Source organism: Bos mutus, chromosome 2, assembly GCF_027580195.1.
Source record: "Bos mutus isolate GX-2022 chromosome 2, NWIPB_WYAK_1.1, whole genome shotgun sequence".
Taxonomy (NCBI): Eukaryota; Metazoa; Chordata; class Mammalia; order Artiodactyla; family Bovidae; genus Bos; species Bos mutus.
This window is the reverse complement of record NC_091618.1, coordinates 33,125,076-33,140,655: the sequence shown is the minus strand read 5'-3', so window position 1 is coordinate 33,140,655 and position 15,580 is coordinate 33,125,076. Positions and strand designations below refer to the sequence as shown.

Below are 15,580 nucleotides of genomic sequence, written 5' to 3'. Positions count from 1 at the left end.
GGCTGCAGTCCATGGGGTCACTGAGGGTCGGACATGACTGAGCAACTTCACTTTCACGCATTGGAGAAGGAAATGGCAACCCACTCCAGTGTTCTTGCCTGGAGAATCCCAGGGACGGGGGAGCCTGGTGGGCTGCCATCTATGGGGTCGCAGAGTCAGACACGACTGAAGTGACTCAGCAGCAGTTGACCAATGCTGGCTGCAGGCCTTGCGGCTTTTGGTGCACCTCATCGATTTGCTGAGCATACTTCTCAGATGTAATGTTTTCGCCAGGATTCAGAAAGCTGTAGTGAATCAGACCAGCAGCAGACCACCAGTGACCATGACCTTTTCCTGGTGCAAGTTAGGCTTTGGGAAGTGCTTTGGAGAGCTTCTCCTCAGTCTAACCACCGATCTGGTCATCATCAGTTGTATAAAATCCACTTTTCATTGCGCATTGCAATCTGAGAAATGGATTCATTGTTGTTGTATAGAGTAAAAGACAACACTTCAAAGTGACAATCTTTGATTTTCAGCCAGCTCAAGGCACCTACTTATCAAGCTTTTTAATCTTTCCAATTTGCTTCAAATGCCAAATGACCTTAGAACTGTTGTTCTCTGACACCTTCTAGTATAGCTGTAAGAGTATAGCTTTGATGATTGCTCTCATTTGGTCCTTGTCAACTTCTGATGGCCAGCCACTACACTCATCTTCAAGGCTCTTGTCTCATTTGCAAAGCTTCTTGAACCACCACTGCACTGTACATTTGTTAGCAGTTCCTGCACCAAATGCATTGTTGATACTGAGTTGTCTCCACTGCTTTGTGATCCATTTTGAACTCAAATAAGAAAACTGCTCCAATTTGCTTTTTTTCTAACATCATTTTTATAGCCTAAAATACATATAAAATACATAGCAAGTAATGTCATTAGCAAAAAACATAAAGCAATGCTCATTAAAATGATGTATAATATTTAAGAATGTATTCTAATATTAAACAGCAAGATTCAACGATGCAAAACCACAATTACTTTTGTACCAACCTAATTTTTAAAAAAAGTGTTGGAGAGAATGAGGAGAAAAAGGAATACTTGTGCTACGTTGATGGGAATGTAATTGGTGAAAAGTGAACATCGCTCAATCATGTCAAACTCTTTGTGACCCCATGGACTGTAGTCCATGGAATTCTCCAGGCCAGAATACGGAGCGGGTAGCCTTTCCCTTCTCCAGGGGATCTTCCCAACCCAGGGATGGAATCCAGGTCTCCCAAATTGCAGGTAGACTCTTCACCAGCTGAGCCACAATGCAAGCCCAAGAATACTGGAGTGGGTAGCCTGTGCCTTCTCCAGGGGAACTTCCTGATCCAGGAAATGAGCCAGGGTCTACCTGCATTGCAGGTGGATTCTTTACCAACACTATCAGGGAAGCCCTGTAATTGGTGAAGACACTATAAAAAACAATAGGAAGTTCCTCCAAAAGTTAAAAATAGAACTACCATTATGATCCAGAAATCCTACTTCTGGTACTTATCTGAAGAAAACAAAAACACTAAACTTGAAAATATATATGCACCCCAATGTTCATTGCAGCATTATTTACAATAACCAAGATACAGAACCTAAGTGCCCATCAACAGATAATGGAAAAAGATGTGACATATATGTACAATGTAAATATACAATATTAACAAATTCAGCAGTAAAAAAGAATAAAATCTTGTCATTTATGACAACATGGAAGGATCTAAAGGGTATTTTACTAAGTGAAATAAGACAGAGAAATATAATTATTTTATGATTTCACTTATATGTGGAATCTAAAAAACAAAACAGAAAGACTCACAGATACAGAAAACAAACCAGTGGTTGCCAGAGGGAAAGGGGTGGGTGGGTTGGGAGTCAGGCAAAATCAGTGAAGGGGATTAAGAAGTAAAGACTCCTAGTTATAAAAGAAATTTAAGTCACTGGGATGTAATATGCAGCATAGGAAATATAGTCAATAGTATTGTAATAACTGTGGTGATGAACAGCAACTAGTTAACAAGGTGACCATTTGAAATGTAAGTAAGTATTGAATCACTGACGCACACATGAAACTAACACAATACTGTCAATTATATTTCAATTAAAAAAAAAAACCACAAGGGAATCACTGTGTAATAAATGACACTCTTAATGACGATTCCAAATTACCAACATTACACTGTATTCAAAACATTTTATTTAAGTAATAAAGTACTTAATACACATTTGAAATATAGTACTCAAAAAGATTAAGCTTTTGTCAGCTGAAAGATTTCCTCACACATCTTGCTGAGCCTCATTCTTCAACAGTGCAGAATAGGCCCCTTCTATAGAAGAAACAGAGATATGCAAGCACAAACAACTTTAATGGTTCACGGTAATTAAGAAGGAAGCGTGAATCTCTGACTGAAAAATGAAAATAATTACAAGTGTATCTATACAGAAAATACAAGTTTTCAAGAGCTTAACATCAATTAGCTGCTGTCAAAATAGTTAAGGAAACCTAATATAAAAATGCTTAATAGTGGGGCACAACATATGACAAAGAGGGAAGACAAACCAAGAGAATGAACGAAGGAAGGAGAGATGTAAATATCAGAAGTGTTTTTACAAACAGGGATTCAGATCAGAGAAAACACAAATTTGTCTAGGATATGACCAATGAGGTAACAGAAAGCAACCAAAAGTCAGTTATAAATCAAAAATGACAACCAAAATCCCAGGGAGTCTTAAATTATTTAATCCAGACATTATCTAACCCCTCAGAATTGCTTAGTGCTAAATATGTTGTTCATCATTCTCCATTAGAATGAAATGCAAAACAAACACATTACTGGTTGAATAGAGTGTTTCAGAGCTAATTCACCCTTTGAAGGTCAGGATCAGCAGTATTATTGTGTTAACACAATACATTTCTTAATATGGAAAAATAACATTGCAAAGAAGAAATTAAAGTAAACTTTATTTTGAAACAATCAGCCAAATTTCAAACTTCAAATAAATGGACCTTAAAATGTTCCTGAACTTCAGACTGTCCATATTCTAACCTAATGGTTACCAAAAGGGACAAAGCTGCCAAGTCTCAACAGTAACACCCTCCCCATGTTTTCAATATTATAAGTACATTAAATTTCTAGAAAGACTTATTAAAGAATTCTACTTCTTAGAAAAATGTTTTTAAATGATCCAATCTACCTTGCTGATTCACAAATAAGAACACTCAGCCCACAGTAACCTCCCTAGGTCTCCCCATTCTCGGCTGATGTCCTGTGCACTACTTTGCAGCCCTGGCAGTCCTGGGATCATGAGCGGGCCCTTTTCATTGCTACCATTAAACTTACTGTCACAACCTTTTGTATCATCTGGACAAACTCAGTTTGAAATCAAGTAATTACCAACTTCTGCCCTCCCAGAAACCTAAACATGAAAAACAATTTATGAAGAAAGAAATTAAGACCTATGAAAAAATTATGTTAAGGATATATGTTAAGGTCTACCAGAAAGACTGCATTCTAAGTCACTTATATTTGACTAAAAATTTGTTAGTCTGGTGAGACCTCCTAAGAAATACTGAAATTAAAATATGTTAGAGAAAATGTTCTACACAGTTAGATACATATGCTATTAACAGTTATAAGCTGATTATTAATAAGCAAGTATATACAATAAAATATCATGAGCCCAATGTTGATTTTCACCAAAAAACGGTAATATGAAGATTCAAATCATGATTTCCTGATTAAAAGACTTTTTTTCTTTTTAGAAAAGGGGGATAAAAATGTAGGAATAGTCATCCAAGTAAATTATAAGTAACTAAAACACAACTGTAGAAAGCAAAAGTATTTTAACACCTATGGTGGCACATTTAGACCAGGTAAACTATTTTCATTATACTAAGACCAGAATAAATTATTTGACAATATTATCTGCTTACTAAACAAAGGCAAATATTTTTGCTGGTGGCAGGTGTGGACTTTTTTTCATCAAAGAACATTAAAAGTGAGAGACATAATGATACCACTTGCAGATGTAACCAAGAGTTCTGATGCCGTCTCATTAATCTTTGATATCTGATGGCATGAATAGTGACTTCCCAGGTGCTGCCGGGGGTAAACAATCTGCCTGCCAATGCAGGAGATGCGAGAGATGTGGGTTCTATCCTTGGGTCCGGAAGATCCCCTGGAGGAGGAAAATGGCAACCCACTCCAGTATTCTTGAGAGGAGAATCCCATGGACAGAGGATCCTGGTGGGCACAGTCCATGGGGTTGCAAAGAGTAGGACATGACTGAGCATCTGAGCACAATGTGAATAGAAAGACATGATGAATCAACACATATGCTAGTTTTAAAAAGAAAAATTCTTTAAAGCAATCTCAGCACTCAGCACCTAAATGGTAAATACAGAATGAATTCCTAATCTGGCAAACAATATATATATATTAAGTTAAGTAACTCTTTGGGTTAAGAAAAATACTCATGAAAATAAAGGTTTCCAATAATTTTTTTCTCCTGAAGACTCTGGCCCTTTTCACTCTTCTCACATTTTAGGTGTGCTATGAATGTGTATGTATATGTGTGTTTGGTACACATACACATTTAAATATATATATATTAATTCAAGGGAAAAAAGTATATGAATGAGTCTGCTGCTGCTGCTTGCTGCTCCTGTTGCTACGTCACTTCAGTCATGTCCGACTCTGTGTGACTCCATAGACGGCAGCCCACTAGGCTCCCCCGTCCCTGGGATTCTCCAGGCAAGAACACTGGAGTGGGTTGCCATTTCCTTCTCCAATGCATGAAAGGGAAGTCGCTCAGTCGTGTCCGACTCTTCGCGACCCCATGGACTGCAGCCTACCAGGCTCCTCCGTCCGTGGGATTTTCCAGGCAAGAGTACTGGAGTGGGGTGCCATCGCCCTCTGTGATGAATGAGTCTACCTATTTGTAAAAACGTGACTGATGAAAACAGTGCAATCACTAGGTTATCACACTGTGGGAGTTCAGTTGTCAAGAGGGAGCAACTCAAAGGACATCACACAATCTATAAACCAGCTGGAAGGAGCCATCCAGACTTTGCCCTGCCGAACCCTTTCTGGGCGATGATTAGACAAGTCCTCATAGATGATATACTGTGTGCAGAAGCGCTGATCAGAATCAGGTTTGGCATGGTACGCGACTGTATTGATGGTTTGAGTCACGTCACTGTCTGGCTTGGGCTTTCTAATGAGGATCTGGCCCCCACCGGCAGCGACAAGCTTAATAAGGTTGTCCTTTGGATGGTGTTTGAAGGTTCCCCCCAAATAGAAGTAACATCCATCAAACAGCTTTGGCAACTGAAAAAACAAACAAAAAAAGCTCATTAAAAGCAGACAAAAATATTTAAAAACACTGCACATGAAATAAGGGAAATAAAAAGTCACAAGCAGTTAAGTTATTTAATGAGGTGCAAGGACAAGACACACTTCAAGAACTCTCTGGGTTAAGTAACTCTTTGGGTTAAGAAAAATACTCATGAAAATAAAGGTTTCCAATAATTTTTTTCTCCTGAAGACTCTGGCCCTTTTCACTCTTGTCACATTTTAGGTGTGCTATGAATGTGTGTGTATATGTGTGTTTGGTACACATACACATTTAAAATCTGTTCCTCAAACTTCTTGTATCAGAATCTTTATTCATACTTGGTAGGACTTAAAGTCTCAAGAATTCCTTCCTACCATATCTAAAATATGCTTTGGGTATACCAAGCTAAACGTAACTGTAAGTCTAACAGCTTGTCCATGGAGCTTTCCAGCTCTGCCCATCCACATTCAGATCCCTATATACTACCAACCCAGGTTCCCCCAGGGCAGCACTTGGGAGGGTGGCCTCCGGGGTTCTAGAAACATTTTCCTTAGAGCACAACACATTAGAAAGCCAGGGCCAGAGAGCCACTTAGCTATAAACACATTTCTGTGTGCTTTATAGAAAAAGCTTCACAAGCCCCTTCTACAAAAATTCTTCAACATTTTTAATACACTTGTACGTCAACAGAAAAATGGAATTTTGTTCAATAAAATCTCAATATGTGGTAATAAAGACATGGTTAACTAAACCTGAGCATCAGCTGTCTTCTCTCAAACTACCTGCATCTAAGACTTCCCTCAGACTCTGAAAGGTTTATGGTAATGTTTGAAATGCCCAAAATGCAGTAACCATATGAAATTATTACCTTCTGGATTTTACTGCTCATTGTTATCATCTCTCAGAATCAAGCACTTGAAATGAGCACAATTAAAATTTTAACCAGGGGTTTCCCTGGTGGCTCAGTGGTAAAGAATCCATCTGCCAAGGCAGGAGACATGGGTTTGATCACTGGGAAAGATCCCACACGCTGTGGAGCAAATAAGCCAGTGTGCCACAACTACTGAGCCTGGGCTCTGGAGCCCGGGAGCAGCAACCACTGCATCCCGCATGCCCTAGAGCCTGTGGTCCACACAAGAGAAGCCACCACAATGAGAAGCCCGAGCACAACTAGAGTGTAGCCCCCTGCTGGCTGCAACTAGAGAAAAGCCTGTATAACAATGAAGAACCAACACAGCCAATAAATACATAATTAAAAAAAATTTTAATCAGTCACCTGTACTTGTTAAAAGGGCAGGAGAAGTTTTTCCTCATGGTAATAACAGTATTAATTTATGATAAGAACAATGAAAGCAGAATCAAAAGGAAAATACCAGCTGTTCTCTGTTGAGCCTGCTTTTCTGTGGTCCTTCAGGAATTTCATACTTTTCTTCCTGTTCACATTCTTTGCTTTGTAGACATGCTTTCACCCCTGGCAAAAACCAAGGATAAAAGCAAAATAAATATCAAGTGAAAAGTATTTCTTTCACATTGAAATGAAGCCATTTACCTAAGCCATTTTTCCTCTTCATGGTTAAGTATTGCTCTGAAACAGAAAAAGAAACCTAACTTACGCCAAAACAAAAGGTAGTAAAACTGATCTTTCCTTCACAAGACTAAGCAATGAGGCAGTACTGAATATAAATTTGAGTTTTCTTTGTAAAAAACCTAAATCAATACATTATGCCACGTACAAGGTAAAAATCTAAATTTTAGTTTATGGCCATTATCAAAATTAGAGTGAATAAAAAGTCCCACGAAGTTCAGCTCACAATGATCTGACCCCAAGATCTAACCATCTGCCCCACTCATCCTGGCAATCCCATGTCTAACCTCCTGTTAGACTATAAGTGATCTGACATTCAGCAAAGTACCTGAGTCCAGAACACCTCATTTAAGCTGGCCACCTAACAGGGGCTCTATAGCACTTGTTAAAATAAACAGTAAAGCAGAGTCTGCGACATGTTTGGAATTGACAGGCACACACTGCAGTCACCAAGGGACGACTGGTGAGTACTTCAAATGCCTTAGAGCTGCTTCAAGGAAATCAGTCCTGAATATTCATTGGAGGGACCGATGCTGAAGCTGAAACTCCAATATTTTGGCCACCTGATGCGAAGAAATGACTCACTGGAAAAGACCCTGATGCTGGGAAAGATTGAAGGCAGGGGGAGAAGGGGATGACAGAGCATGAGATGGTCAGATGGCATCACTGACTCGATGGACGTGGGTTTAGGCAAGCCCCGGGAGTTGGTGACGGACAGGGAAGCCCGAAGTGCTGCAGTCCACGGGGTAGCAAAGAGTCAGACATGACTGAGCAACTGAACTGAACTGAACTGACAGCTGCTTCAGTTGAGATGTTCCAAGATATTATATAGTATAACAAAAGTCAGAATATTTTAATGACTGAATACTCCATCTCTTCAAAAGCATAGCTTTGTCAAGGGACTGAATTTTTTTAACTTGGAGCTATGAATACATATCACAATTCAACGTTCAACGCTGGCATATCTGTAATTCTCTATCACGTGATTCTTAATTTTCTGCTAGTTTTGCCTGTGTTTTGGGGTCCCTTTCCCCCAATGTTTTCAATACAAGAATCCTATTTAGCTAAGTCTGCTATGCTGAATCTTATTCTGATCAATAACTTATAAATATGATAGTTTATAGAAACTTTTTTTTGTATGTAATTAAAAACTATATTTTAAAAGTATAATTTTAATAACCACTCACAGGGTATAAAAAACTATCTTTCCAATGAAGCTAATACTAAACTATCAATTTTACCATTTATTAAAAAATGAATTTCAAAATAAAAATTATGACTAGGTCAAAATCATACCAGAAACACTGACAGTGTGCTTACATGATATAGTATATTAAATATCAACACAAAAAACATTACCAATATAACCAAATAACTGACTTACCTCAGACTTATTATTTCACATATAAATTATTCCTTTTACTTTATGTCACTTAAATATGTAGCCCCCTTCTCCTAATGATATTTGCAGAGCATTTATACTGGTTTAGATGAACTGTACATGCCGGTACATAAAGCCAAGAACTTAACACTGAATACCCTTATGACGTCTAACTGTAACAAGTAAACAGCTAATGTATAACTACAAAAATAAATAAATACACTGTGCCTATGCTGGCTGCTTACCAACCTTATGGGTTTATGTGACTGGTTATTTAAACTATCAAAAAATCATACTAAAATTATTTTAATTGACCCAAGGGATTTGCCAGCATTAGTCAATTAACAGAATATAGCATTAACAGATAGCAGAATGAGACAAGCATGGCATCAAGAGAAATGAGACAGCAGACACCAAGAGGGCAGCTTTTTCAGTGTAAATATGCCTCAAATCATAAAACTTCCAGCCTTATAGTAATTGTTCAGTAAATTTCTGTAAAGGTAGTCAGAAAAATCCAAGGCTCTAATTATAACTGTTGAGCTAAATGAAGAATGCATTCCTCTGGTATTCTCTTATTACAAAGAGAAACATTTTGCCAACTCTCTCTGCCACTTAATATCAACTAAAGAAGGAAAATATAGTTCCCCAATGGCACCCCACTCCAGTACTTCTGCCTGGAAAATCCCATGGACGGAGGAGCCTGGTAGGCTGCAGTCCATGGGGTCGCTAGAGTCGGACACGACTGAGCGACTTCACTTTCATGCATTGGAGAAGGGAATGGCAACCCACTCCAGTGTTCTTGCCTGGAGAATCCCAGGGATGGGAAACCTGGTGGGCTGCTGTCTATGGGTCGCACAGAGTCGGACATGACTGAAGCGACTTAGCGTCAGCAGCAGCAACCCCGCCCTGCCCAAAAACTAAGGAACAGTTTCCAGTTCTATGATAACATGGTAGAATTATTGCTGCACAGAAAACGTGGAGAATTTTTTGAACCCTGGGTGAGAATAATGCCTACAAGGGCCTTGCAAATTACATAATCATGTTGGGTATCTCGTCTTAAGTGGGAGGAAGTTATGGAGACTGTAATGGTCATATGCACATCTTAAAGACACAGAAATTAAATGATTATGATGAACTAAATCATATAAATTGTACCTGTTTTGGACTTAAGACTACCAATTTGAAACTCCTGATGCTTCATCTAATCAAATTCTTCATTTCACAGGTAAAGGAAAGTTAAATTCTTTAAGTGACATAAGTGAGATAAAAACTCAGATATTTTCCAACTCCTAGATCAGTTTTTTCCTATCTTTATTTTATTAAAAAAATAAAGCATTGTAGGAAATGCCAGGTACTCTCTACTCAGATTTAATATATTATATCTCTCTTAAAATAAATGGCCAAACCACTAAACAGATGACTAAATAGGAGGATCCCTATTTTTAAGAGATTGCTGCTAAGTCGCTTCAGTCGTGTCCGACTCTGTGCAACCCCATAGACAGCAGCCCACCAGGCTCCCCCGTCCCTGAGATTCTCCAGGCAAGAACAGGGGAATGGGTTGCCATTTCCTTCTCCAATGCATGAAAGTGAAAGTAAAGTCACTCAGTCATGTCTGACTCTTCGCGACCCCATGGACTGCAGCCCACCAGGCTCCTCCATCCATGCGATTTTTCAGGCAAGAGTACTGGAGTGGGGTGCCATTGCCTTCTCCGTTTTAAGAGATCAGCCGTGTACCAAAACATCAAAAACTGCTGACTACCTGGGAGTTTGGGAGCAGGGAGAATAATGCATTTGCCTTTGTCTCAGTGAATCAATGAGTTTGTTTAATTTGAAACCGAAGCTGCCACTCTCTCATTTGTACCCTTTGAGTTTCAGAATAGTCTCCAATGTGTCAGTAGACAATTATAATTACACTTCATATCAACTTCCTAGTTGACTTTTTTTTGCAATACACCAATTGAACAGATTTACTACAACATGAAAAGAAGACTTTAAACTTTCAGAAACTTAAATGGTGATATTTATCTAATCCAATTTCATTTATCCAAACCAATGAAATGGATGAATCTACAAGCCAAAATACTATTTAAAATTACTACTTTAACAAACCTAAATAGATAATCATTAAGGTAATTATTATTAAGATTAAGGTAATTATTAATAATAGAGAATAATCAAAGTTTTAATTACTCAATACTATGTTAGTTAACCAAACTGCAACAAGAATTATTAAATCTATTTTCCATATTAAACAATCAGAACTTTCAAAATATTCCTAGTCATAAACTCACCTAAAGTAATAATATATACTGTAATCCTTAATCTCTATAAAGACTTTAAAACAGGCCATTTTCACCAATTTAACATTTCCTTACTGTAGAGCAGAGACAATACTTAATATCCTATGATAAACCACAATGGGGAAGAATATTTTAAAAAAGGATGCATATATACATATAACTGAATCACTTAGCTGTAAAGCAGTAATTAGCACAGTGTAAACCAATTATACTGCAATAAAACTACTTTCTAAAACTGAAACAAATTATATTTTGTATTTGTACTTAATAAAGTCCATATTATTTCATCATCTGCATAGTTCAGCAGAAATAAAAATCTATGCAAGATCACTGCTTAACTTTCTCAGCTAAACAGGAGGATCTGAATCCAAACTGAAATGACTTTACACGAGTAACTTATATTGCTTATATAAACACAGATTTCTGAATATGCCAGAAAGATACATACTTTAAAATGTGTCAAGCCACTACCCTTGTAAAAGTATGCTTTATAACATCTTTACTTGTCACATGTAGTATTTTAAGATTGTGACCAAAGCTATCATTTTGCAGAGACATAGGAATAAACTAGCTATCTTACTAAAACGCACAGATTCTTTTCAGTTCAGATGTATTCCTGATCATGTCTACCATTTCAGGTAAGCTTTCCTTGTGCCCTGATTTTATTACTTTTTGATACAGAGGTAAGCAGCCCAATTCCCAAACTACTGCTTAACTCAAAGTCATTAACTCTTAACTAATTAAGGCAGCTCCGGCTACCTAAGAAACCTCTGGAACCTGCATACTAATGCAGCTTATGAATTCTGGGATATGATTTTTTTAAAAAAAGAGTCTTGTACCATCCAAAAATGTACTTCTTTATTTTAAATCTCCAGTAACCACTCTTGCCTCCTACTTCATAAAACCATACATATCTATGGATGTGTATTTTCATTTTAGCTACATAAACCACTGATGATGTTCATTAATTTCTATTAAGCTTAGTCACTTTTCCTAGTTTTAGAAGGAGAAAAAGGATTACATAAATGGGAGTAGGTTCCTGAATCCACAGCTACACACAAATGATTATAGAATTTAATGAAGATGGAATAAAGCTTTAAAATGGAAATCTGTCAAATGCTCCAAATTCCAAATGTCCAAAGGGGAAATGATCCCTCAATGAAGCCACAGAACATGCTCACTCTCTTCAAAAGCCAGAGCAATAAACAAACTCTTATTTTAAAGAACTGTTATTCTTCTGGAGCCAGTGGCTATTTGCATTGACAATTAGAATTAAATATTACTCTCAGCCAAGGCTAAATGGTATTCTAAAAAAAATAAAATGAAAATACAGAATCAAAAATTTTATGTCAAAATCAAAAATCCTAATAAATATGTCATTAGATCCAAACTAGGCACTAATATAACTCAAGAAAACTGTATATTAGTAAATTTCCTTTCTGATTCTATTAAAAATGAACACCGGAGTATTGAAGTGAACCTGAGCCCGTGCAGACTTAGAAAACGCCAGTGAACCTAAGGATGGCGGGTACTAAATTTAAAAAAAAAAAAAAAAAAAAATGAACACCAAAGTTGTAAAAACAAAACAAAATAAAAAATTATTTTTTAGATGCTAGTGGGCCTTTTAGTCAAATAGGCTATCTTATCACTAAATTTTAGACAAAAGGAAATTGTTTTTAAGAGGAAACTTTCTACAACAATGACAAAAATGGGAAAACAACTTTTATTCTCACTGTAATTTTAAAAAAATTGGATGGCAAGTAAAAGAGCTAAAACCAATATTATGAAATTCCACAGTGAGGATGGAAGGACAATAAAATGAAGGCTGAAAACATAAAAGGTAAATGCTCCTCTCATGCCATCATAAACATTTGGATTTAGAAATCAACTGTCACAAATCATTAGATTTTGCATTTTCATATAAATATCATTGAACAATTATTTATTTTTGGCTACATTTTAAGCCAATATTCTAATTACAAGCATGAAAGTGAAAATGAAGTCGCTCAGTCGTGTCTGACTCTTTGCGACCCCGTGGACTGTAACCTACCAGGCTCCTCCATCCATGGGATTCTCCAGGCAAGAATACTGGAGTGGGTTGCCATTTCCTTCTCCAGGGGATCTTCCCGACCCAGGGATTGAACCTGGGTGTCCCGCCTTGCAGGCGGACACTTTAACCTCTGAGCCACCAGGGAATTACCAGCATATTTATACATAAAAATATATTTCTTCATAAGACAGTGTGCTAAGTTTATTTATTTTACTTAATGCATATTGAGAAGCAGGTCAACTTCTATCACAAAAGTATATTACTGTATGATAAAATTTGCTTAGGCAAAATTTGGTATCAATTCTAAAACCTTGTATTATGAATAATAATATCAAATCAATCCTTCTCTTTATAAATGTGGTTAACGAACAAAGTCAGTCTAATGTTCAAAAATTTTCCTAATAAAATACTTTAAAAACTCATACTTGGTGCTCTTTTTTCATTGTATATTTAACACAAATTATTTATGTAAGATTTCTATGTTCATTGGACAATAACCATATTAAATTGTATCTGGCTAGATCTGCATAACAGGTATACACAATTCATTGCATCAGATTCAAACAATATACACACAGAGGTTCTAATTTCCCTGATTAAGAATGAAACCATTAACTCCTCAATAAATTTTGAGAAAAGATCAAAAAGAAGATCTAATTGTTATTAGAATTTAAGAATTTGAATTTCTTCCTAAAACACTTGAGACATATATTGATGTTAAAACTGTTATAAACAAATAGACCTCTACCAAATCCAATCCATGACTGTTTACTTCCTTCGCCTGTACATATTCACACATTTATGTAATATTGACAGAAAAGATACAAATGTTTTATGCTCTTTAAAAAGTTTAAACAAATTTGTTTTTCATATTTCAGACCTAAGTTATCATATAAAAATATAAATTTTTTTCAGAAAATATCTTTAAGCATTTCAGAAATTTCTTAATCCTCTAACACTCCAGTTATTCCCCCCTATTTCTTGTTATAAGAAATAACAATAGAAATCATGTTTTTTTCCCTCTCTATTACTTGCTTGGGTAGCTCAGAAATAGGACTATTAGTATAGTAACAGATGTTATTATTTTTTTTTCTTAAACAATATTTGGTAAAATATTTCTGTAAGCATGAAGTTGTCTAATCTTAGTTGAAAGAAATGCTTTGGTATATTTATTTTTTGGTAATTAGCAAAATATGAATAAAATTTTTCTTTATTTTAAAAATTCCACAGCACTCTCAATATCCATTTAAAGAAAATTTTAATTGAAAAACATGTTAATTAATCTGATTATGAAGTTATTTGTAAAATGATGATGTAGTGATTGTCTTTTAGGTTCCATCTTCCACATCTAAAACAAAAACAAAGCAACACTGTATCTGGCCCTTCCTCTCCTCACAGATGAAAGTCCAGAGTAAAATGTTTGGCACATTCCCACACCAATTTCCTTAGGTGCTAAGGTCTTTCAAAACTTCTACATTTTATTTCAACTCAGATGATAGTGGGGAAGAGATTATGAAAGAAAAGATGACAGTCATCTGCTCTCCCTTTCACAATGAGACAAGAAATGAAGAGGCAGAATTCAATTTTTTTTCAAAAAAAAAAAAAAGGTTAGGCTAGAGGAGATTTGAAAGCAGTGTACTGAAAAGAACAGTGCAGTAAAATACATTTTCTCTTTCTGAAGGTTAGTTTACATCTTTAGGATGCAGTTCCATCTTCTTCATTCTCTAAGAGATGAATACAATTTATACATCTTCTATTTTTCATTCTAGCCACCTCTTTAATTACCAAAATCACCCTGTACAGGGATGGTTATTAGTTTCCTGTGAGGATCGGCACCAAAACTAGGACTAAAGTAGAATCTCAGGCACAAACTCAATCTTGAAGAAGGAATTTTCCTATCTATGCCTCCTGTTTCTATAAAATAAATACCATCCAATAAAATATCTGTAAAATAAACATGATGAGAGAGAATGCCTGATACAATACCATAATTATGGCCTATTCTTAGAATGTTCATGCACAGTTCATTAACTATGACCCTGTAAGATGCTCCATATATATAAAATAGAAAAATAAGAGATATTAACCAGTTAAGAGAAAAATACATTTAAACAGAAAACTTCCAGTTAAATTTGGATCCAAGGAATCCAGACTGTTTTATATAATTATTTTTGTTAATTTATTTAAATTTGTTTAATTTTTTAAGTAAGTCAATTCCCTATAGAGAAAGTTTACATGAAACTTCGTCTTCAGTCTACTTGGTTTATGGAAAATACTGAAAAAGTTAATACTAAACATTCTACAGAGTTCAGCCAGTAAAGATTTTGTCTTTCAGGCAAGTTAGTGAATATCTCAAACACAAAATTTAGTTTTAATAACTCATAGATCTTTGTGATTAGTTTTGAAAGCTTTGGCCCATCATATCATTCCTTAATATAGATGATTTTCAACTAATTTTGAATACCTCTGAACATGTTTTTAAAAATCACACTAAGTTGCCTGACATTAAGAACAACACAAAATAATAGAAAAATATATTAGGATAGAAAGTGTTCTTGCAACTATTTCTTGCAACTAAACCCAGCAACTATTTAAATTCATTGTCTCAAACCCTGAACCTATTCCTCTTTGTATTTTGAATTAGAAAATATGGGGATGTGAAATTCAGTAAGAGATTCCATCCACCTTTTATCCTAAAAGAACCACTGATATTAAGAGTATGTTATTCACTACTGTGACAATCACCAAATAGCACACTATTAAGTCAGCTTGAGTCCATTAGTGATTCTATAAAAATGACATGGCCAAGCCATTAAAATGACAAAACTTCCATTTCTTAAAGAAGGCAGATTTTATGGAAATGAATACTGTAGTCTGTATATGTAACAAGATGCAAGTTCAGCAAATTCACAAGAACTAGACTT

General features: G+C 36.0%; 1 protein-coding gene across 1 annotated transcript in view; it reads right to left on the bottom strand.

Moving 5' to 3' along the window:
- Positions 1–1,934: 1,934 nt before the first annotated feature.
- The window catches only part of BARD1 (BRCA1 associated RING domain 1), a 91,577-nt gene continuing 77,931 nt past the window's right edge, over positions 1,935–15,580 (bottom strand). The window contains exons 10-11 of the mRNA XM_005909590.3: positions 6,714–6,811; positions 1,935–5,333 (exon numbers count right to left, since the gene is read on the bottom strand). Coding sequence (XP_005909652.1) covers positions 5,001–5,333; positions 6,714–6,811 — 431 coding nt within the window. The 3' untranslated portion in view covers positions 1,935–5,000. The remainder of the gene's footprint in view (positions 5,334–6,713; positions 6,812–15,580) is intronic.